The 24,015-nt window shown below is 51.2% G+C and overlaps 3 protein-coding genes across 3 annotated transcripts; 2 read left to right on the forward strand and 1 right to left on the reverse strand.

Moving 5' to 3' along the window:
* The first annotated feature begins 13,198 nt into the window (after nt 1-13,198).
* LOC106899667 (olfactory receptor 14J1-like) lies at nt 13,199-14,134 on the forward strand. The gene has a single exon (XM_014961555.1). It carries the CDS (start codon nt 13,199-13,201, stop codon nt 14,132-14,134), a length of 936 nt encoding a protein of 311 aa, XP_014817041.1.
* Nucleotides 14,135-17,584: 3,450 nt separating this feature from the next.
* LOC106899668 (olfactory receptor 5F1-like) lies at nt 17,585-21,115 on the forward strand. Its single transcript, XM_014961556.1, has 2 exons — nt 17,585-18,172; nt 21,056-21,115. Exons 1-2 carry the CDS (start codon nt 17,585-17,587, stop codon nt 21,113-21,115), a joined length of 648 nt encoding a protein of 215 aa, XP_014817042.1.
* A 1,459-nt stretch (nt 21,116-22,574) lies between these two features.
* On the reverse strand, nt 22,575-23,534 carry LOC106899670 (olfactory receptor 14A16-like). The gene has a single exon (XM_014961557.1). The coding sequence runs from the start codon at nt 23,532-23,534 to the stop codon at nt 22,575-22,577; it is 960 nt and encodes a 319-aa protein (XP_014817043.1).
* Between the last annotated feature and the right edge of the window lie 481 nt (nt 23,535-24,015).

Here is a 24,015-nt window from a genome sequence, read left to right on the forward strand (position 1 = left end):
GGGGGGGTTGGTCTCTTCTCCCAAGGAACAGGCAACGGGACAAGAGGGAACGGCCCCAAGTTGCACCAGGGAAGATTTAGGATGGATATTAGGAACTATTTCTTCACACAAATGGTTATGAAGCATTGGAACAGGCTGCCCAGGGAGGTGGTGGAGTCATCATCCCTGGTGGTATTTAAAAGACGGGTGGACGTGGTGCTGAGGGACATGGGTTAGTGGTGGAGCTGGCAGTGTTAGGTCTGTGGTTGGACTCGGTGCTGAGGGACATGGGTTAGTGGCGGAGCTGGCAGTGTTAGGTCTGTGGTTGGACTCGATGATCTTAAGGGCTTTTTACAACCTAAATGATTCAATGATGCTGTGACTTCTGTGACTGCGCCCTCATGCTGAGCTCCACCTGGCTCTGCCCTGGCCCTGGAAGCCAGGATGAGGCCCAGGGGACAGGCGAGAGGCCAAAAGGAGAGGGACCATGAGGAGACCACACTCCCCGATCAAGAGGGTGTCCCCACACAGACAGGAGCTCTCAACCTGCTCTCAACACAGACTGAGTTCTCAACAATATTTGTCCCATTGGACTCAGTTATGGCCTTTGTCCATCCCACTCTCTTTAAGAAGGCTGAAGCCTGGCAGCCATTTTCCACAGGAAGGCAAGGCCTGGGCCCTCCATCACCCCTGGACACGCTGTGGCCCTCACACAGCAGTAGAATGCTGGAGGTGGCCATGTCACAAAGGGTGCTGGGGAGGTACGGGCAGTGACCTGTCACAGCCCGGAGCCCAGCAGACCGGCGAGCAGCCAGACAGTCAGACACTCTCTACCTTCTAAAAGTACATGGACACGAAGATAAGGATTGAAGAGTGCGGCAGAGACCTGGGCAGGGATTGTCCACGGGGACAGATGGTTTCTGCTGCCTTTCTTTGTTGCTATTATCCTACCTGTAATGGCAGCAGGCCCAGACAGGGCAACGACAAGACCATGGCGGATCCTCATCTTCAAGCACACAGCCAGAGATTCTCTACCTTCTGCAAGGACACAGACAAAAGTTAAGGATTCAGGAGTGTGGCACAGACCTGGGCAGGGGTTGTCCCTGGTGAGGGAAGATGGCTGACCTCTTGTTTCTTATCCTGTCTTCTACAAGAGCAGGCCAGGAAAGGGACAGGACCTGCTGTCCTCCCCAGTAGGAACTCAACCACCCAGAGATTCTCTACCTTCTACAAAGACACGGACACAGAGATGAGGATTCAAGACCCTGGCAGACACCTGGACAGGGGTTGCCCGTGGTGAGTCAGGGTGGATGCCTCATTTTTTTTTATCCTCTCTCCTACAGCCAAAGGCCCCGAAAAGGAGAGGAGCAGATGATGGCACATTCCCATCCACAGCCAGGCAGCCAGAGATTCTCTACCTTCTACAAGGACACAGACACAAAGATAAGGATTCAAGAGGATGGCAGAAACCTGGGCAGGGTTGTCCATGGTGAGTGAGGGTGGCTGAGCTCTTGTTTGTTATCCTGTCTCTAACAGCTGCTGTCCTCCCCAGTAGGAACTCAACCACCCAGAGATTCTCTACCTTCTACAAAGACACGGACACAGAGATGAGGATTCAAGACCCTGGCAGACACCTGGACAGGGGTTGCCCGTGGTGAGTCAGGGTGGATGCCTCATTTTTTTTTATCCTCTCTCCTACAGCCAAAGGCCCCGAAAAGGAGAGGAGCAGATGATGGCACATTCCCATCCACAGCCAGGCAGCCAGAGATTCTCTACCTTCTACAAGGACACAGACACAAAGATAAGGATTCAAGAGGATGGCAGAAACCTGGGCAGGGTTGTCCATGGTGAGTGAGGGTGGCTGAGCTCTTGTTTGTTATCCTGTCTCTAACAGCCAGAAGCCCAGAAAAGGACACGATCAGACCATGAGAAACTCCCATCCCCAACCACAAAGATTCTCTACCTTCTACAAGGACACGGACACAAAGATAAGGATTCAAGAGGTTGGCACAGACCTGGGCAGAGGTGTCAATGGCCACTGATGGTCTCTGATGCTTTAGTTTGGTGATATTCTCCTGCTTTTTATGGCAGAAGGCCAGACAAGGAAAGGACAAGACCATGGGGACTCTCATCTTCAGGAACAGCAACAGAGATTCTCTGCCTTCTACAGGGACACAGACAAAAGTTAAGGAGTCAGGAGTCAGGCAGAGACCTGGGCAGGGGTCTTCCCTGGTGAGTGAGGATGGCTGACTGCTTTTTTTTAAATCCTGTCTCTAACACACACAGCCCCAGAAAAGGACAGGACCAGACTGTGAGGAGCTGCCATTCTCAACCACAGAGATTCTCTACCTTCTACAAGGACACCTACACGAAGTTAAGGATTCAAGAGTGTGGCAGAGACCTTACAGGATGTCTGTGGTGTCAATCAAATCATGTTAAAGCTGTCTCATCTAATATCACCTGTGTTAAATCATTGTTTTATATCAATAAATATATTGCTGCTTTTCTCTTATACCATTCTGTCAGTGACAATTCCTCTCTTCTTCTCAAACCAAGCGCACCCTCAACAAAGCCAGAACCTTCTCACACCAAGGTCTCTAGGCCAGAAATAAAACGCATTCTCGTGCCACACGGGCATCACCTCTGACATTCCCCCAGCCAGACTGTGAGGAGCTGCCATTCTCAACCACAGAGATTCTCTACCTTCTACAAGGACACCTACACGAAGTTAAGGATTCAAGAGTGTGGCAGAGACCTTACAGGATGTCTGTGGTGTCAATCAAATCATGTTAAAGCTGTCTCATCTAATATCACCTGTGTTAAATCATTGTTTTATATCAATAAATATATTGCTGCTTTTCTCTTATACCATTCTGTCAGTGACAATTCCTCTCTTCTTCTCAAACCAAGCGCACCCTCAACAAAGCCAGAACCTTCTCACACCAAGGTCTCTAGGCCAGAAATAAAACGCATTCTCGTGCCACACGGGCATCACCTCTGACATTCCCCCAGCCCCTCCTCACCTCACATTCCCGGCCCCGTTCTCTCTCCTTCCCTTCCAGCTCCTCCCGCGCCCTCATCCCATCCACCCTCACTTTTCCAACATCTCCTGTAAGGGCCCAAGTCCCCTCCTTCGCTCTCTGGAGCTGCTCCCGCAGGAGAGCGTTCCCTTTGGCCACATCCTCGCACCTTGGTCTCTCCCAGCTCCCATCAGCATCCCAGGAATGCTCTCCTGCTCTCCCCCCCTTCCTTTCCCAGCTCTGCTCTGGCTCTGAAGCAGGAGGAGAAGCACAGAGCCAGCTCTCGGTGTCGGACACCCCCATTCCTGCCTTCCCCTGTTTCAGCCCCTTTGGCAGGAGCCGGGGGGAGACCCGGGGGGGAGAGGAGCGAGTGCCCCTGGGGACAGAGCCGGCTCCCCCGGCCCCGGCTCTTCTCGGGGACTCTGCAGCCCAAGCTCAGCACATGCCCCAGCGCTGCCCAGCCCAGCCCGAGCCCTCACGGCACCGGGACCCGGCCAGCGCCCGGGGAGGGCCCCGCCGGGGCCGCGCCTTCGCCCCCCGAGGGCTCCGCTGCCACCATCGAGGCCGACAGGGGCTGGCGACGCAGCCCAAACACTGTCTGGAGTGGGGAGCGAGGGACTGGGTGCCCATGGGAATAGGACTCGAGGGCAGTTCTCTCCCTCCAGGAAGAGGGGGCAGCCCCAGAGCCCTTGGAGCTCTCCTGCAGGGCAGCGGCTGCAGGCCAGGATCTCCCCGGCGGTGGGGACGCTCCCTTAAGGGTCTGTCCCTCCAGGGGTTTGGGAAGACACTCTCACCCTCATGTGGTTGGACTCGATGATCTCAGAGGTCCCTTCCAACCACCGAGATTCTGTGAAACCAGGCTAGAAACAGGAACCTCTTGGGTGCTTTGGGTGAGATCTGTGGTTTCCAGGCATCTGCTTCACTAAAAAAAACCTGCTCTTATCAGTCCCTCCTCTTTTTATGTCAATATTTGTCTTTACACAGTTTAGTCACCATTAATTGGATCTTTTCTTCTTGACTTGCTTTTGGTTTTGGAACTATTTTCAGAGACATCATCTTTGGTCCCCTTGTAGCTAATTCTGGGTCACTGGGCACAGCTTTGACTTGCATCCTTCTGACTCTGTGCTGAATGAGCTGCGTAAAACAAGGTCTCCTACATGGTACAAAAATCACAAAGAGAGAAAAACACCATGTGTTTAATCCATGGTCCACCAGGCAGCCACGAGAACACGTCTAATTCCCAGCCTTTCCAGGTTTGAACTGGCACATGAGCTGGTTTTCTCATTCCTTTTGTTCTCTGTTTTACTACCTTCCCGTCATCGTTGGTTTGGAAACAACATTTGGGTTCGTTCATTTTCCACCGACTCCCCCTTCTTCTGCTGGCAAATAATCCAGGTGTTGGAAAATTGCACTGCTCACCTGAGCAGATTGGTCTGCAAGAAAGTCAAAAGCCTCAGTGGTCTGGTTCGGTAAAATTTCAAGAAACGGCTTGTAATCTAACTCTCCTATTTTAGTTATAAATGAGGTCTCTTGCTCCAGAAACCACCTCGTGGGGATTCCATGCTGCTGGTCCATAATATTGTAGAATTGCTTAAGGGGTCAGGAAGGCAAGCTGTGTTCTCCTCTATCCCTTCAGTGACAACCATGAATAAAGAAAAGAATATGAATAGACAACAGGTTGTGTGGCTCCGGGACTGGTGCTATCGGCAGGGCTTTGGGTTTTTGAGCATAGGCAGCCATATGAGACACCTGGCCTGCTGGTGGCAGGTGGGATGCGCCTGTCCGAGAGGGGGAAGAGAATTTTGGGGCAGGAATTAGCAGGACTCATTGACAGGGCTTTAAAACTAGAAGTGAATGGGGAAGGGGAGCTAACTGGGCCTGTCAGGATTAAACCCAAGGGTAGCGTGCCAGGGCTTGAAGGATGCTGGATTAGTGAGGACTCTAAAAACCACTCTGTCATTTCATTTGTGAAAAGGGATAGAACCTCAGAAAGTTCTGCTGGTGAACAATGGGAAAACCCTATCCCGAAAGGGGAAAGGGGTACTAGGCCAGGAGTTAACAAAGCTCATGGACAGAACTTTAAACTAGAAGTGAAGGGGGGAAGGGGATAAAACCAGGCCCAATGGCAATGAACCTGGGGGAAAAGGGCCAAGGATGAGGGTGAAATCGGGAGCCCAGCTCAAGTGCATCTACACAAATGCACGCAGTATGGGCAACAAACAGGAGGAGCTGGAGGCCATCCTACAGCAGGAAAACTACCATATAGTTGCCATTAAAGAACTGTGGTGGGAAGACTCGCACAACTGGAGCACTGCAATCGATGGGTACCAACTCTTGAGAAGGGATAGACAAGGAAGGAGAGGCGGTGGGGTGCCCCTCTATGTTAGAGACACATTTGAATGCCTAGAAATTAACAATGGGAATGACAGTGTAGAGTGTTTATGGGTTAGCATCAAGGGCAAGGCCAACAAGGTGGATGTCATGGTGGGAGTTTATTACAGACCCCCAAACCAGAATGTAGAAATCGATGACATATTTTATTAGCAACTGGCAGAGCTCTCACAATCACCTGCCCTTGTTCTTGTGGGGGACTTCAACTTCCCAGGTGTCTCCTGGGAATACAACACAGCAAAGAGGAAACAATCCAGGAGGTTCCTAGAGCGTGTGGAGGATAACTTCCTCATGCAGCTGGTAAGTGGGCCGACCAGGGAAAGTGCCCTCTTGGACCTGCTCCTTGTGAACCAGGAAGAACTTGTGGAGGGAGTAAAGGTTGGAGGCCATCTAGGGCACAGTGACCATGAGATGATTGAGTTCTTGATCCTTGGAGAAACAAGGAGAGGGGTTACTAAAACTGCCATCTTAGACTTCCGGAGGGCAAGCTTTGACTTGTTTGGAAGACTGCTAGACAAAATCCTTTGGGAGGGTGTCCTGAAGGATATAGGAGTCCAGGAAGGATGGACATACTTCAAGAAAGAAGTCTTAAAGGCACAGGAGCAGGCTGTTCCCGTGTGCCAAAAAACAAGTAGGCGGGGAAGGAGCCCGGCCTTGATCTTTAAGGTCCCTTCCAACTCTAACCATTCTATGATTCTATGCATCTCCTCCCTCACCCAGCTGACCACGCTTCTTTTGATGCAGCCCAGGATGCAGTTGGGTTTCTGGGCTGCCAGTGCGCACTGCTGGCTCATGTCAAGCTTCTCACCTACCAACTCTCCCTTCTCCTCAGGGCTGATCTCCAGCCATTTTCCACCCAACCTGTATTTGTGCCAGGGGTTGCCATGTGCACATGGCACCGCACAGGTGCAGTACCCTGCACTTGGCTTGGTTGAACTTCATGAGGTTCACATGGGCCCACCTCTCAAGCCTGTCCAGGTCCCTCTGGATGGTCCCTCTGGTGTTGACGGCACCACACATCTTGGTGTCATCGGCAAACTTGCTGAGGGTACGCTTGATCCCACTGTCCATGTCTCTGACAAAGACGTTAAACAGCACTGGTCCCAGTACCGACCCCAAAGGAACACCACTCCTCACTGGCTTCCACTTGGACATTGAGCCACTAAATGCAACCCTTTGAGTGCAGCCATCTAGCCTTTTCCTAATGCACCAAGTGGTCCATCCATCAAATCTATGACTATTCAATTTTGAGACCAGGATATAGTGTGGTAAGGAGTCAAATGTTTTGCATAAGTCCAGCTTGATGTCATCTGTTCCTCTACACTTAGAATCATAGAGTGGTTAGAGTTGGGAGGGACCTTAGATATCATCGAGTTCCAACCCCCCTGCCCAAGGCAGGGACACCTCCCACCAGACCAGGTTGCTCAAAGCCCCATCCAGCCTGGCCTTGAAGCTCTCCACGGATGGGGCAGCCACAGCTTCTCTGGGCAACCTGGGCCAGTGCCTCACCACCCTCACAGCAAAGAATTTCTTTCTGGTATCTAATCTACATCTCACCTCTTTCAATTTAAAACCATTACCCCTCGTCCTGTCACTACACTTCCTGACAAAGAGTCCCTCTCCGGCTCTCCTGTAGGCTCCCTTCACATACTGGAAGGCTGCTATGAGGTCTCCCCAGAGCCTTCTCTTCTCCAGGCTGAACAACCCCAGCTCTCTCAGCCTGTCTTCACAGGAGAGGTTCTCCATCCCTCTGATCATCTTTGTGGCCCTCCACTGGACCTGTTCCAAAAGATCCACGTCCTTCCTGTGTTGAGGACTCCAAAACTGGACACAGTATTCCAGGTGGGGTCTCATGAGTGCAGAGTAGAGGGGCAGAATCACCTCCTGTGACCTGCTGGCCACACTTCTCTTGATGCAGCCCAGGATGGGGTTGGCTCTCTGGGCTGCCAGTACACACTGCCGGCTAATGTTGAGCTTCTCATCCACCAACACCCCCAAGTCCTTCTCCTCAGGTCTGCTCTCAATCCATTCTCCGCCCAACCTGTATTTGTGCCTGGGATTGCCACATCCCAGGTGCAGGACCCTGCACTTGGCTTGGTTGAATTTCATGTGGTTTGCACAAGCCCACCTCTCAAGCCTGTCCAGGTCCCTCTGGATGGCATCCCTTCCCTCCAGTGTGTAGACCATGTCACCGAGCTTGGTGTACTTGGCAATCTTGCTGAGGGTGCACTCTATCCCACTGCCCATGTCTATCACAAAGATGTTGAACAGTACTGGTCCCAGTACCAAACCCTGAGGAGTGCCACTCGTCACTGGTTGCCACTTGGACATAGACCTGTTGACCGCTACTCTTTGAGTGCAGCCATCTAGAAAGATTTTTGTCCGCCAGGTGGTCCACCCGTCAAACTCATGTTTCTCCAATTTAGAGGCCAGGATGTCATGCAGGACAGCATCAAACACTTGATGGCTGTAACACCATCATAGGAGGCCATCACATTTATCAGGCACAATTTGCCCCTAGTGAAGCCACCTTGGCTCTCACCAATCACCTCCTCATTTTCCATGTGCCTTATCATAGTTTCCATGCAGACCATCCATAGTAGATCTGGCCATGATTTTGCCAGGCACAGAGGTGAGATTGACTGGCCTGCACTTTCCTGTTTCTTTCGATTTTCCCTTTTTTGAAAATAGGGGTTACGTTTCCCCTTTGCCAGTCAGCAGGAACTTCACCGGACTGCCATGAGTTCTCAAACATGATGGATAGTGGCTTGGCAACTTCTCCACCAGTTCCCTCAGGACCTGCAGATCAATCTCATCACGTCCCATGGACTTGTGCACCTCCAGGTTCCTCAGCTCGTTTCAGAACCCAGTCTTCTCCTCCAGTAGGAGAATCTGCAGTTCCAGCAGGGCTTCTTCTGTAGCCAGCTCCCTCACCAGCTGTGTCAGGAAGTTCTCCCCAACACACTCCAGGAACCTCCCAGACTGTTCCCTCTCAGCTGTATTGTGTTCTCAGCTAATACCAGGTAGGTTGAAGTCTCTCACAAGGACAAGGACTAGTGATCTTGAGATATTTCATCTACCTCTATATCCTAGATGGGTGGCCTATAACAGACTCCCACCGTGGTATCAGCCTTGCTGGCCCTCCCCCTGATTCTTACTCATAAAGACACAACTCTGTTGTCACCATCATTAAGTTCTTGACATTCATAACACTCCCTAACATACAGGGCCACTTCACCTCGTCTCCTTCCTTGAATGTTCCTTCTGAAGAGTTTGTAGCTATCTAATGCAGCACTCCAGACATGTGGGTCATCCCTCCACGTCTCTGTCATGTTGACAACATCATAGTTCTCCTGCTGTGCAATGGCTTCCAGCTCCTCCTGTTTGTTGCCCACCCTACCTGCATTAGTGTAGAGGCACTACAGCTTGGCTGCTGGACCTGCTGCCTTTTTTCTGGAAGAAGCCGTAAATTCTACCTGACCATTCCCAGGCACATCTGTAGTTTCTAGCCCATCAATGACCCTCATGTCTCTGCTTCTGGTTACATCCTCTTCCCCCTTCAAATCTAGTTTAAAGCCTTTTTGATGATCCCTGCCAGCTCCCGTGTTAAGATCCTTTTCACCCTTTGAGACAAGTGTACCCCATCTGTGTCCAGTAGACCAGGTGTCATGTAAACCATCCCATAATCAAAAAAACCAAAGTCCTGCCACTGACACCAGTTTTGGAGCTAAGTATTGATCTGCTGGCTCTTCTTGTTCATTCCCTCATCCATCCCTGGGACTGGAATGACAGAAGAGAAGATGACTTGCGCTCCTGACCCCTTCACCAGTTGTCCCAAAGCCCGGAAGTCTCTCTTGATTGCCCTTGGGTTTCTTGTTAGCAGTTAATCTCTGCCTGTCACAAAAATTAGTAGTGGTGATGACTGGAAATGGAAACCATTGCTTCCATCACTCAAGTCGGGCTAACTGGGAGCAGCGCTCAGCCGGACAAGTGTACCAACCAGTGGCTTGTTGGCACTGGACTGCTCCTTTTCCTCACCCTTCCTCCCCCTTTTCCCATGCTTGCTCCTTTATGATTCACCCTGATACCTCCATCTCCCTGCCTTCAGCTTTTCTCCTGAACATCCCAGCATGAGCTTTGCACACTCCCATGATCCTTGTGAACCATCCCAGAACAGGTTCTACACAGACCCCAATGCCCTCCATGACTCCACTGGGAGTATGCTTTTGCCAGGAGACCCAGAAGAATTTTGTCTCTTTGTGATCAGCTACAGAGTTCTGGCTGACCCTCTGTAGGCTCACACTGGGAAGATTTCTTCCATGCCCATCCTCCAGTGACCTGAGAGCTCTGGTCTCTGCTCTCTACGGCTTGACACCGTGGACGGCTGGCTTGCTGTTCGAAGGGACATGACACTGCAGGTTGGTGTAGTATCACAAAGGATACTACACCAACCTGTAGTTGTGTATCTGTGATCTGTGTATCTGAAAGGTGGTGTATCACAAAGGAGGAGCTTTGTGATATGTAGAGATGTAAAGGAGACAAGTTTCTAACCACTGGAGATGTAGTGAATGCAGCTGATGAAGACAACAAAAAGAGAGAGACTTTGGTCCCCTTATGGCACATGACTCCATTTGGACAGCTGACAGCACAACAGGTTGCAATGAAAACTATGAGTGGAGTCAGGTTTTAAGCTCCTAAATACGGACATCTGATGTTAATTCAGTTGGCCAAAGGAATTTATGACCCATGCCCCAAGAGGATGCATCCAGATGTTGTCCTCTCTCAGCATTACTCCATGAGAGCTTGAAGTGACTGGCACATCTTTTTTAGCAGCTCTGGCACCTCAAAGGTCTCCAGGCCTTTGTGTGTGAACTCCAGCTCTCCATCTCCATCAATGAGCACAGAGGCTAAGACAAGCAGCTCACTGCAGGCGCCTGTTTTGTGCACTCCTGAACTGAGGCAAGATGAATCTCACCTCCTGTGGCTTTCTGGGGTGCATGGGATGGACCTGACTCCCCTTCTAGCCCCAGGACTACAACACCAGGATGAGATGCCTCGATTGACTCCGCTGAATCCCTTTCCTAAACATGGAGTCTCCCCTGTCCATGTGTCCTGTCCAATGGTGGAATAAGGAGCAAGCATTCTCATACCCAACTGACTCTGAGAGGAGAAATTACACTGCTGGAAAGAAGCGCCTCTGCAGAACTGGCCGATTGGTAGTAATTCAGTGATTACCTCAGTCTTTCTCAAAGTTGGTTTCTGGGGAGGCCCAGGGGAATCTCAAGCATTCCCTTCAGTGGAGCCTCTGCTCCTGAGCTGGGCTGTGCTCCTGGGGAGGAGGGAGCTCATGGTAACTGGGTGGCACTGCAGAGACACAGCTCTGCCCAGGAGCAGTTCCCCTACCAGTCACAGCAGGGCTTGTGGCACTGCCTGCGGACACCATGAGGAGATGATAGAACTTTTTGAAAGGGGGAAGACAACTTAGAATTCAATGTGAGAGATATCTTCACAGCCCTTAACATGCTAAGTCTCCAGCTGAGGGCAATGCAGATGCAGTTGCCAGAGGAACACCTCAGAGTGTAAGGAGTCTTTCAGGAGGACTCTCACAGCTTCAGCAGTGTGCAGGAGGAGAACCTGGCCCAGGTCGGTGATTCACTTCCACACCATCAGAACAAGAGGGCATCATGACTCCCTTCTCCCTGGAACACCTGCAGGGGTGTGAAGCTGGCTGTGCTCCCAGGGATGCCCAGGGCTGTTCTTCTGAGCAGGGTCCCCACACCTCTGGGGGCTGTGATGGGGCAGGGACTCCGCCGCTTGTCAGGCTCAGCTCTGAGCTTGCCCAGGGAGCTCCCCAAGGCGCTGCAGGCAGAAGCTGTGGATGGAAGGAGTGATCCCTGGCAGGGAAGGGTCCTTCTGCTTTTCCAGAGGTGCTGGGTGGGCCAGGGATGCTCACAGCTCCAGATCACAGCCCAGACATCTCTGGAGGGGAATCTTGCAAATGGGAAAAAAAAGGGGAGGCTTTACCTGCAAGGGACAGAGCCCAGGCTTTCAGTTTTCTGCTCTTGGTTGGCCGGGTGGGGAGTGAGGGATGGGAATTTGTCTCACTGGCTTGGAGAAGGCACTGAGGTGAAAAATCTGTTTCACTGAGAGCTGAATGAGTCTGGGGGCATCAGATCAATCCCTCATGATTACAGATCCCCAGCATCACCTTTCCAAGCTCATCAGGGCTTCTCTGAACTTCCCATCTGAGCTTTGAAGCACAGAGATGCCCCTGGGCAGTGTCCTGCCGGGCAGAGCTGAGCACATGGTGGCTGGGATGGGCTCTGGGAGCAGCGGGAGGGCACAGGGGTGCGGACGGAGAAGCAGCACCCAGCAAAGACAGCTGCAAGCAGCAGAGACATGGGCATGGAGTGAGAGGAAACGTTTAACGGAAACTCCATTTCTGGGGATACACGGGCACCTCTTGCCATCTCCCGCAGTGCAGATTGCTTCCCCTGAGCCACCCCCTCACTGCTTCTCTCCGACTCAGCTGAGCCTCTGCCCTCACAGCCCTGGGGTCCAGGGCATGAGGAACCTCTGCCTCCCGTTGGCTATGGCTGTCTGGGTGGGGGTGCACACAACTGGGAAATGGGAAGTCCTTCCCGGTGCCTGGCTGTCTCTCTGCTGGTCTTTCTTAACTGGACCATGACTGTAATCCTTCCTGTCTCTTCACCTGTCTGTGCTGCTCTTATTGTTCCTGTCACGCTCTCTGGGGGTGGGAAATTCAGCTGCAGAGTCAGGACCTGACCTTGTCCATCTTCCCATGCAGAAGTGCCCATGGGAACCAGGTGTCCCAGCTTTCCTCTAAGCTGTGGGGCTCTGGGCCATGCAGTCAGTGGAGGTGGGGAATGATCTCACTTCTTGAGCTGCCATCCTTAGGACGCTTGCCTAAGTCCTTGGGGTGTCCTTCAAAGCTGTGGGCTGCCCTGCAGACTGCAAATCTCTCCTACAGTGTCTGTGTGTAACGTGATGGAGGCAGGGAAATGCTGCTGGGCTGGTGAAATGAACACAGTCTCTTCGGTAAGCAGCGGGTACTGAGACATTGTTCAGGCACCTGGAGGCAGGGTGAGACACTTGGTCACCTGCAGTGGATCCCTCTGCTCTCAGCGGGGTCTAACTTCTTCTCAGGGTAACACAGGAGCACAGTCCCCCTCTGCTTCAAGAAGGAGCAAGCAGAGGGCAGCTGGGAACAGAAAAATGGACAGAGCAGCTGGCCTTCCTCTGCATTAAGCCACAGCAAATCCTTTTCCCTCTCAGGACTCAGAGCAGCTCAGCTTGAGAGCAGCAGTGATGAGCAGGATTTCTGACTTCAGAGGAGATTCCCCTGAGAAGAAAGGAGAGGGCGAGGAAGGACTCTCCAAAACAAACAACAAAAGTCTAGACCCTTTTCTGCAACCAACCACCTTTATTATTGGGAATGCAGTTGTTAACAAGCCCTTCAATGTTGAAAGGGATTTTGTCTGAGAAATTCTGATTATCAGATCTGGCAACTGCATCCCCACTGCTCCTAGGTAGATCCTGGACTAGAGCATGATCAACACCTGGGAAACCCACAAGCAGAGGCCCTGCTCCTCACAGCACCCTCACCTAGCACAAACCATAACTCCAGCCAGGAAGCTGCAGAAAAGTCCTGCCAAGCAGGAAAAAGGGTGAAAGTGTGGTGGGGGAAGAGTCCACAAGAAATGTGTTTGGTTTTTGCTCAGATGAGTCTGTCCTCACTTGTCACTGTCTTTTGCTCCTTGAACAGGCCGTGAGTCCATAAGGACAAAATGCCTAATGGCAGCTCCATCACCCAGTTCCTCCTCCTGGCATTCGCAGACACACGGGAGCTGCAGCTCTTGCACTTCTGGCTCTTCCTGGGCATCTACCTGGCTGCCCTCCTGGGCAATGGACTCGTCATCACTGCCATCGCCTGTGACCACCGCCTCCACACCCCCATGTACTTCTTCCTCCTCAACCTCTCCATCCTTGACCTGGGCTCCATCTCCACCACTCTCCCCAAAGCCATGGCCAATTCCCTCTGGAACACCAGGGCCATCTCCTACTGGGGATGTGCTGCACAGGTCTTTCTACTTGTCTTCTTGATTGGAGCAGAATATTCCATTCTCACCATCATGTCCTATGACCGCTACGTTGCCATCTGCAAACCCCTGCACTACGGGACCCTCCTGGGCAGCAGAGCTTGTGTCCACATGGCAGCAGCTGCCTGGGGCAGTGCATTTCTCAATGCTCTCCTGCACACGGCCAGTACGTTTACTATACCCCTCTGCCAAGGCAATGGCATAGACCAGTTCTTCTGTGAAATTCCTCTGCTCCTCAAACTCTCCTGCTCAGGCTCTAACCTCAATGAAGTTGGGCTAATTGTCATTAGTTCATTTTTAATCTTTTCTTGTTTTGTTTCCATTGTGTACTCTTATGTGCAGATCTTCAGGGCCGTGCTGAGGATCCCCTCGGAGCAGGGACGGCACAAAGCCTTTTCCACGTGCCTCCCTCACCTGGCCGTGGTCTCCCTGTTCATCAGCACTTTAATGTTTGCCTACCTGAAGCCCCCTTCCATCTCCTTCCGATTTCTGGATCTGGTATTTCCTTTTCTGTACTCCGTATGGTCTCCAGCAGTGAACCCCCTCATCTACAGCATGAGGAACACGGAGCTCAAAGGCTCACTGAAGAAACTCAATCTACGAGAGTTTCTTCAGAAGCAGTGAAACGCACAAGCAGTGTCAAATTTATCTCAGACCCATGGTATGCTTTGGGTGTTCTGTCATTGATAAGCATGGTCATACATTAATGACTGCAGTCATCCCACACCTCCAGGGACCGAAAACATGTCTGTCTGACCCAGAGACTGTCTTTAAATGTTTCTATCTCTAAGCAACTGTTGGGCTTCTGTGTGGCATCTCTCCATTGAAATGGAATTTTGCCAGTGCACACTGGACCCACATTTCCCCTAGTGTTCCTTTGCTGCTCAGGTACATGTATAATCCTGGAGCCTGGAAGGCATTCACCCTCACTACTGCTGCCTGCACTCCCCTAAATGTTCTGGAGTACACAGAGAGGCACAAGGGTTTGTAGATCTTCCCCAAGAAGACACACTACTGAAACAGGGTTATCCATTTGCAGAGGAGATATCTAGAAACAATCAGAGACATCTTGCTGTTTTTTAGACACTGTGGGAAGGAACAGGGGCCTGAACTGGTGTGGGAAGGTCAAAACACTCAACTCAGGGGTGCTTCGGGTGGAGTGCAATTCCCCAGAGAAGGTCGCAGACATCTAATGGGCTGTAGTTGGTGGTGGCTTCACTCTGCCCAAGATGTTCTACTCTATCTTGATGATCTACTTTATCTTGATGGCCAAGATGGGCAAGCCAAAGTTTGCAAGTAGGATCCACATTGTTTGTTGCACCTACTACTATTAGATGGGCAGAGCAGGGAACTTCCCACCGTGCGCGAGTTGTTACCAAGAGCTCTGTCCAAAAGCTGATTTCCTTGCCTGAATATTGGAAGGACTTGTGAAAACCACTCATGTCCTGAGTCATTACAGTTCGCCCTGCAGAGGTGGAAGGAAGAGGTTGGCCTGTAGGTACAATTTCACCCTTCTTGAGCTTAAACACTCCTTGTGCATCGGCATTCCTCAGCAGGCGATAATTGAGCCTGGAGAAGTTTGACTTCCCTCTGGCCCTTTGTCGCCTCTGTCGGCAGGCGGTCATTAAACCTCAAGGAGCATGTGCCTGAGAGATGTCCCAGCTCAGGGGAGATGCTGGTCACAACCCACTGCCATCCAGCAGAGCTCAAAGGGTCTCACTTACAGGGTCTGAGCTACAAAACTTCCATCACTGTTGTCAGATAATTGTGGTGCCTTCCAGAGTGGGCTACGACCCAGGCAGCAGGAGTTCCAGGGATGATTCCCTGGTAACAGGAGTTCCAGGTACAGTTAGAGAGTGCCCAACTCACTGGAGTTGTGACTGGGACAAGAAAGTCCCCGCTTGTCCAAACTCACTGCCCCTGCAACCAAGAGAAGAAAGTGCCAGATCATCCTAGTCCCCTGCTCTTGTGACCAAGACAAGAACACAACGTTGGCTGGTCCTGACATGGCAATGTGGCCCAGGGAGGGTCTGCACCAAGCACCAAGTAGCCCAGGACAGGGGTGGAAGGCTGAGGTGCATGAGATTTCAGGGGTTTTTCTAGTCCTGCTCACACAATTCAGAGATGTCCCTGGTTCAGTTGCCCGGCCTCAGTTTACATCATGTTTCTGGGGGGTCAGCACTGCCTGGAGCTGCTGATGCAATCTCCACTACCTCAGAGCTTCCGTCCCACCACGGAGTCAGTTCTGTTGTTTTTACTCTCTGCAAATCCTCTGGAGGGACACGCTGCAGCAGGAACCTTCAGAGTCTCCTTCCTGCTATAAACCCTGGGACACTTCCAAGAGCAGGGATTCTTCAGGTGCTGCTGGAGACTCACCTTTGGATGTGCTGGGAGAAGAGGGAAAGGGCAGAGCAAGGAATGAGCCCTGGTTCAGGGCTTGCAGTGAGGTCCAAGAAGTGAAGGATGTGGTAGGGAAGAGGCAGAAGGTGAGACCCTGACCTGGGACTTCATTGCCATGATCCATCAGAGCAGATGTCTCTGCTCCATGAGGAGGACTGCAGGGTTGTGTCTGATGTGCTGCGGGTGAGTGAAGGCTGAGTGTTATTAGTCAGGCTGCTGGGTCTTGGAGCAGAAGAGATGAGAGCATGGAGTCCTGAGTCTCACCCTTGTCCTTTCCTGCCTGTCATCCCACCCCAGCTCCTCCCTTCTCCCAGACCCCTCTGAGCCCCTGGCACCGCACGGGGAGATCCCAGGGACTGCCCAGGGACACTCTCCCACCTTGGCTGGGTGGGGGGACCGTTGGGGCAGGCTGTGTGGGGCCACATTGCCTGTGCCCGTCCCTTCATCCTTCACAGGGCTATTTCATCTCTCTCTTGTTTTGTTCTTCTTCTTTGTTGATATTTGAGTTTACTTTTTTCACCACTCCCGGCATCTTGTCCATGTATGTTTTGACCTCCAGCTCTCAGCCATCTCACTCCCATGCAGTGGAGAGGGCTGGGGAAATCCATCAATTTTATCGCTTTGGGCAAACTCTCCCTGTGATTATCACTGCTGGAAGACATGGATGCCAGCCCAAGAGGTGGGAGTGAGACACTTGGAGGGCACTGCTGTTACAGAGAGCTGTGCTTCTCGGGCATGAGCTTTCTCCAGCCCTGCGCCGAGGCATGTCCCTGGCATTGCCCGTGCCCCTCACCCTCATCCTCTCCCTCCTCTCCCCCAGACACCCTGGGGAAGACGTCCTTCTCAGTGTCCCAATCTGTCACGGAGCTCCAGAGCACCGCTGACTGTGCCATGGGAAGCAAATGGTTCTGCCCAGCAGCTTTCATTCACAGAAGGACAGAGTAACTGGGCTTGGAAACCACCTCAGGATGTCATCCTGTCCAACCCTCCCCTCCTGACAGCAGGGTCAGCTGGAGCAGGTGGCTCAGGACCGTGTTTGGTCCAGTTTTGAATGTCCTCAGGGATGGAGACTCCGTAACCTCTCTGGGAAACCTGCTTCCAGTGCTGGACCACCCTCTCTTTAAATGGAATTTCCTGGAATTAGGTGTGTCCTTTCCCCATGGCAGCGCTGAAGAGAGTCTGGAGTTGTCTCCTTTCTCTCTCCCATCCCTCCTCCCTGCACAACCTCTCCCATGTGGCTGTGGTTTGGTTGACTGCCTATCTGTTTTTTCATTGCTTCCTTGTCAGTTTTTATGCTACATTTTGACCCAGAGTCTGATTTTCCAGAGTGCTTTCTGGTGGTCCCAGAGCACAGTCCCCTGTTCCTTTGAGGCTGTAATTCCTCATCTGCCCTTTCTCAATGGAAGAGATTGGCCTTTTGGGTGGTGGGGAAGCAGTGGGATAGAAATCATTTCCTCTTCATGTGAGTGTTTGAGGGAGCTGTGACTACTCACTCTGTGATGTGCCCATCCCTTGAACTTCTATTTTTTGGTGTTTTTATGAGCAATGAAATGCATAAAGCTAATGTAAAGAGAAAAATGTCCTACCCAAAACAATGTTGAAGTTAAACACTGAAATGTGTTTCATTCTCATAGTTCCTCTTTGTGGAAACTGAGGAAATGAAATGAAAACAACATGGAGGAAGGGGAAAGGGACAACAGGACATCATCCAGAGATTTTGTGCTGCTGGGAATAAGTGATGTCCCCGCCCACCAGAACCTGCTTTTTCTCCTCTTGCTTATGATCTACTCAGTCACCGTGGTCGGGAACATCCTCATCGTTGTGCTGGTGGTGGCAAACCGGCAGCTGCACCCCCCCATGTACTTCTTCCTGGACAATCTCTCCTCCTTGGAGACCTGCTACAGCTCCACCATCCTGCCTCGGTTGCTGGTCAGCATCTTGACAGGGGACGGCACCATCTCTGTGCACGGCTGCATGGCTCAGTTCTACTTCTTTGCTTCCTTTGCCACGACCGAGTGTTACCTGCTGGCAGCCATGTCCTGTGACCAGTACCTGGCCATATGCCAGCCCTTGCTCTATGCAAGCTTCATGACCTGGAAGGTCTCTATCCACCTAGCAGCTGCATCTTGTCTGTTGGGTTCCCTGCTGGTGGTGGTAGTCACGGTCTTCTTATCCCAGTTGCAGTTCTGTGGCCCCAAGGCCATTGACCACTTCTTCTGTGAGTTTACCCCATTGCTGGAGCTTGCCTGCAGCGACACCAGGGTGTTCACATTCACAGAATTACAGAATCACAGAATCTTCTAGGTTGGAAGGGACCTTAAAGATCATCTTGTCCAACCATCAACCTAACTGACAAAAATAGACACCCACACAACAAACAAGGAGCACACAAACGTTAAGAACTGACCAGATTGGGCCAACAGAATCACAGAACTGTAATGTTTGTAAGGGACCTTTGAGGATCATCCAGTCCAATTCCCTGCCAAAGCAGGGTCACCCAGAGCAGGCTGGACAGAAATACATTCAGGGGGTTTTGGAATATCTCCGGAGAAGGAGACTCCACACCCTCTCTGGGCAGCCTGTTCCAATGCTCTGACAGCCTCAAAGTAAAAATGTTTTCCCTCACGTTGAGATGCAATGTCTCAGCTTGCATTTGTTGCCCCTTTTTCCTGTCACTGGGCACCACTGAAAAGGGTCTGGCCCCATCCTCTTGACACCTGCTCCTTAGATATTTATCAGCATTGATGAGATCCCCTTGCAGGCTTCTCTTTTCCAGGCTAAACAGCCCCAGGTCTCAAAGTAAAAATGTTTTCCCTCACGTTGAGATGCAATGTCTCAGCTTGCATTTGTTGCCCCTTTTTCCTGTCACTGGGCACCACTGAAAAGGGTCTGGCCCCATCCTCTTGACACCTGCTCCTTAGATATTTATCAGCATTGATGAGATCCCCTTGCAGGCTTCTCTTTTCCAGGCTAAACAGCCCCAGGTGTCTCAGCCTTTCCTCATCAAAGAGGTGCTCCAGTCCCCTGATCATCTTTGTAGCCTCTGTTGGACTCTTTCCTATAGTTTTCTGTCCTTCATGAACCGGACCTGTGCCCAGACCTGGACACAGTACTACAGATGTGGCCTCACCAGGGCAGAGCAGAGGAAGAAAGTGATCTCCCTTGACCTGCTGGCCATGCTCTTTTTAATGCACCCCAGGAGACCATTGGCCTTCTTGGCCACAAGGGCACATTGTTGGTGTATGGTGAACTTGTTGTCCATCAGGACTCCCAGGTCTTTCTCTGCAGAGTTGCTTTCCACCAAGTATATCCCTAACCTGTACCATTGGATGAAACAGAAATCTCTTAAGTTTTACAAGGACAGTTGAGTGGATTGAAAACTGGCTAAAAGACAGAACCCAGAGGGTTGTGATCAGGGGCACAGAATCCAGCTGGAAGTCTGTGACAAGTGGTGTTCCCCAGGGGTCAGTACTGGGTCCGGTCCTCTTCAATATATTCATCAATGACCTGGATGAAGGGATGGAATGTACCCTCAGCAAGTTTGCTGATGACACAAAACTAGGAGGGGTGGCTGACACCCCAGAAGACTCTGCCACCATCCAGTGAGACCTGGACAGGCTGGAGAGAGGCCCAGAGAAACCTAATGAAATTTAACAAGGGCAAGTGTAGGGTGCTGCACCTGGGGTGAAATAACCCCCTGCACCAGGACAGGTTGGGGAGCACCTCTGAGGAAAAAGAACTGGGAGTTCTTGTGGACAACAAGACGACCATGAGCCAGCAATGTGCCCTTGTGGCCAAGAAGGCCAGTGGCATCCTCGGGTGCATCAAGAAGAGTGTGGCCAGCAGGTCGAGGGATGTCATCCTGCCCCTCTACTCTGCCCTGGTGAGGCCCCATCTAGAGTATTGTGTCCAGTTCTGGGTTCCCCAGTTCAAGAAGGACAGGGAACTGCTGGACAGGGTACATCAAAGGGCCACAAAGATGATTAAGGGCCTGGAGCATCTCTCCTACTAGGAGAGGCTGAGGCCCAGAGAAACCTAATGAAATTTAACAAGGGCAAGTGTAGGGTGCTGCACCTGGGGTGAAATAACCCCCTGCACCAGGACAGGTTGGGGAGCACCTCTGAGGAAAAAGAACTGGGAGTTCTTGTGGACAACAAGACGACCATGAGCCAGCAATGTGCCCTTGTGGCCAAGAAGGCCAGTGGCATCCTCGGGTGCATCAAGAAGAGTGTGGCCAGCAGGTCGAGGGATGTCATCCTGCCCCTCTACTCTGCCCTGGTGAGGCCCCATCTAGAGTATTGTGTCCAGTTCTGGGTTCCCCAGTTCAAGAAGGACAGGGAACTGCTGGACAGGGTACATCAAAGGGCCACAAAGATGATTAAGGGCCTGGAGCATCTCTCCTACTAGGAGAGGCTGAAGGACTTGGTCTTTTTAGTCTTGAGAAGAGAAGGCTTAGGGGAGATCTAGTTAATGCGTACAAATACTTAAAGGAGGATGGGGCTAGTCTTTTCTCAGTAGTGCTCGGTGAGAGGACAAGAGAAAATGGGCACGAACTTGAGTATAAGAAGTTCCACCTAAACGTGAGGAGGAACTTCTTTACTGTGAGAGTGGTAGAGCACTGGAACAGGCTGCCCAGAGAGGTGGTGGAGTCTCCTTCTCTGGAGACATTCAAAACCCGCCTGGACATGTTCCTGTGCAAAGTGCTCTAGGTAGACCCACTCCAGCAGGGGGATTGGACTACATGATCTCCAGAGGTCCCTTCCAACCCCATATGATTCTATGAGTCTATGATTCTATGACAAGTGACCATTCCTGCATCAGAGGGAAGAAAATTCCTGTATATCAGGGAATGCGACCTATGGAGCAGTGAGCCTGAGGAGAATGTCCTAGGCACTATGAGGGACAGCATATGAGCCAGTGGTTCATGCTCACCGTGAACCTGGCCAGCTGCAAAGGTGGATTTATTAGGAGGAGCACGGACAACCAGGCATCTTGAGTTTTCATCCCCCCACATCCCTCGCACCAGTGAGCCACGGTGTAGCCTCCCCTGGAGGTGTGTGTCCCTCTGTGGGAATTCCTGCTGCAGTCAGGTGGGGAGGAACTAGAGGGTGCCCAGAGGAGGTCTGCACTTGCCCTGTACTCCAGGCCCCAAAGCCCGCCATTGCCAACCTCTTCCACCCCAACACAACACATGGAACATGTTGAGCCAGGAGAACCACCAGGCTCTCCAGCCACTCCAGATTCCCCTCCCAGATGATGGGTGTCCTTAGTGTGAAAGCCCTGGGTACATTTGTCAGTTCCACACACCATCTTACCTGTCACCAAACAGGAACTGATGACCCCTAAATACAGTCCTATGTCTCTAAAATGTCAGAGCTTCTTATTCCTGAACACACAGAGGAAGAGGAACTTCAGGGCTGCAGTACTCAGGTCTGTTTGGAGAAAGTTACGGTACGAAAGCACGGCACTGGGAGATCCCATTTTATTGCACAGATGCTATGAAAGAGGTCAGCTCTGAGCCACTGTTAAACACACTTTTATAAGGAAACTGGGTGACACAAGGTGTCATGTCTCAGGTGCAGTGATGCAAATGCAAATGCTTGTGTAGAAACACAATAAATATGAACAAGAGGAACAGCAGCAATAATTGAAAAGTATAACGGTTAAAAAATAAAAAAATTGAAAAAGAAAAGAAATGGGATAGCGTGGGAGTTATTTGTGGAGAAAGGTGACACATTTATCACTCTTCAAAAATGTCCATGAAATCAGTCTCCTAATGGCATCCTTGTGGGTGACACAAGGTGTCATGTCTCAGGTGCAGTGATGCAAATGCAAATGCTTGTGTAGAAACACAATAAATATGAACAAGAGGAACAGCAGCAATAATTGAAAAGTATAACGGTTAAAAAATAAAAAAATTGAAAAAGAAAAGAAATGGGATAGCGTGGGAGTTATTTGTGGAGAAAGGTGACACATTTATCACTCTTCAAAAATGTCCATGAAATCAGTCTCCTAATGGCATCCTTGAGCTCCTGGTTCCTTATGATGTAGATGAGGGCATTCACTGTTTGAGGTACCACTGAGTACAGAACAGTCACCACCAGATCCAGGGACAGGGAGCAGACAGAGGGGGGCTTCAGGTTGGAAAGTATTCCAGTGCTGATAAATAGGGAGACCATGGCAGGTGAGGGAGGCAGGTGGAAAAGGCTTTGTATCGTCCCTGCTCAGAGGGGATCCTCAGCACGGCCCTGAAGATCTGCACATAGGACACCACAATGAACACAAAACAAAACAAAACAACCAAAGCCTAAAGAGGCAGTGACCACAAGAAATCAAATATCCCTGAGGTAGGAATCTGAGCAGGAGAGCTTGAGGATCTGGGGGATTTCACAGAAAAACTGGTCCAGGACATCTCCCTGGCAGAGGGGTAGGGAAAATGTATTGGTCATGTGCAGGAGAGCATAGAGAAAAACACTTTTATATGAGAACCAGGTGACACAAAGTAAGTACATGTCTCTGGTGTAGTGATGCAAATGCAAAATTTTTTGTTGGCACATAATAACCCTGAATGATAATAATGGCAATAAGGATAAAAAAAATTACTGAAAAAAACATAAACAAACCAACCAACCAACCAAAAGCAGATGGCATCACTCTGTAGTAGTCATTTTTTAAGAGAGGTGGAAAATTTGTTGCTCTTGAAATATATCCAGGAAATCACACTCCTTATGGCATCCTTGACATCCTGGTTCCTCATGGTGTAGATGAGGGGGTTCACTGCCGGAGGAACAAGAGAGTACAGAACTGCCACCACCAGGTCCAGGGATGAGGAGGAAAAGGAGGAAGGCTTCAGGTAAGCAAACATGGCAGTGCTGACATATATGGAGACCACAAGCAGGTGAGGGACACATGTGGAAAAGGCTTTGTGCCGTCCCTGCTCAGAGGGGATCCTCAGCACAGCCCTGAAGATCTGCACATAGGACACCACAATGAAAACAAAGCAAACAAATAGTAAACAGGCACTGGCCACAATAAGCCCAGCTTCCCTGAGGTAGGAGTCAGAGCAGGAGAGCTTGAGGATCTGGGGGATTTCACAGAAGAACTGGTCCACAGCATTGCCCTGGCAGAGGGGTAGGGAAAATGTATTGGCCGTGTGAAGCAGAGCATGGAGAAACCCAGTGCCCCAGGCAGCTGCTGCCATGTGGACACAAGCTCTACTGCCCATCAGGGTCCCGTAGTGCAGGGGTTTGCAGATGGCAATGTAGCGGTCGTAGGACATGACTGTCAGAAGAAAAAAATCTGCTCCAAGGAAGAAGAAAACCAGAAAGACTTGTGCGGCGCATCCCCAATAGGAAATAGACCTGGTGTCCCACAGGGTATTGGCCATGGCTTTGGGGAGAGTGGTGGAGATGGAGCCCAGGTCAAGAATGGCAAGGCTGAGGAGGAAGAAGTACATGGGGGTGTGGAGGCGGTGGTCACAGGAGATGGCAGTGATGATGAGTCCATTGCCCAGGAGGGCAGCCAGGTAGATGCCCAGGAAGAGCCAGAAGTGCATGAGCTGCAGCTCCCGTGTGTCTGCAAATGCCAGGAGGAGGAACTGGGTGATGGAGCTGCTGTTGGACATGTGCTGACTCTGGGCTTGGGGGGCTGTTCAAGAAGAGAAAATATGGTTAGTGAGTGAAGATGTATCCAACTAAAATCAAAACCATTTCCCACAGACTCTTTCCCTCCTGCTCACACCCCCTTTTCTTTTTCCAGGAGATCTTCCTCAGCACCATTGCATGAGCTCTGGTTGGCACTGGCTGAGGAGTCAGTGCTGCTCTGCAGCAGTGGGCTCATGGGAACAGTGAGGGTAGGGGCCAGTCCTGGGGGCTGACTTTGTTGGATGAATTTCCCTCTAATGCAGAAGCAATTGCACTCCTGGTGAAAAGGAACTGAGGTGGCAGAAGGCAGTGTCAGAGGTTTGGGGTTGTTCACAGCTCCCCCCATCTCACCTGGAGAGTGTTCTTGGATGTCAGAAGGTCTCAGCATTTCTGCTGCACTCAGGGAGAGCGGAGTGAGTCCTGCGAGGAAAGCGGATTGTCTGGGGGTCAGGGAGCTGGTTT

Source organism: Calidris pugnax, unplaced genomic scaffold (genome assembly GCF_001431845.1).
Source record: "Calidris pugnax isolate Ruff unplaced genomic scaffold, ASM143184v1 scaffold709, whole genome shotgun sequence".
Lineage (NCBI taxonomy): Eukaryota > Metazoa > Chordata > Aves > Charadriiformes > Scolopacidae > Calidris > Calidris pugnax.

Coding starts and splice junctions, on each gene's coding strand:
- LOC106899670 (XM_014961557.1), bottom strand. CDS start 23,534: ATGTCCAACAGCAGCTCCATCACCCAGTTCCTCCTCCTGGCATTTGCA.
- LOC106899668 (XM_014961556.1), top strand. CDS start 17,585: ATGGAGGAAGGGGAAAGGGACAACAGGACATCATCCAGAGATTTTGTG. Junction 18,173..21,055: donor TTGCCTGCAGCGACACCAGG/GTGTTCACATTC, acceptor CCTGTACTCCAG/GCCCCAAAGCCCGCCATTGC.
- LOC106899667 (XM_014961555.1), top strand. CDS start 13,199: ATGCCTAATGGCAGCTCCATCACCCAGTTCCTCCTCCTGGCATTCGCA.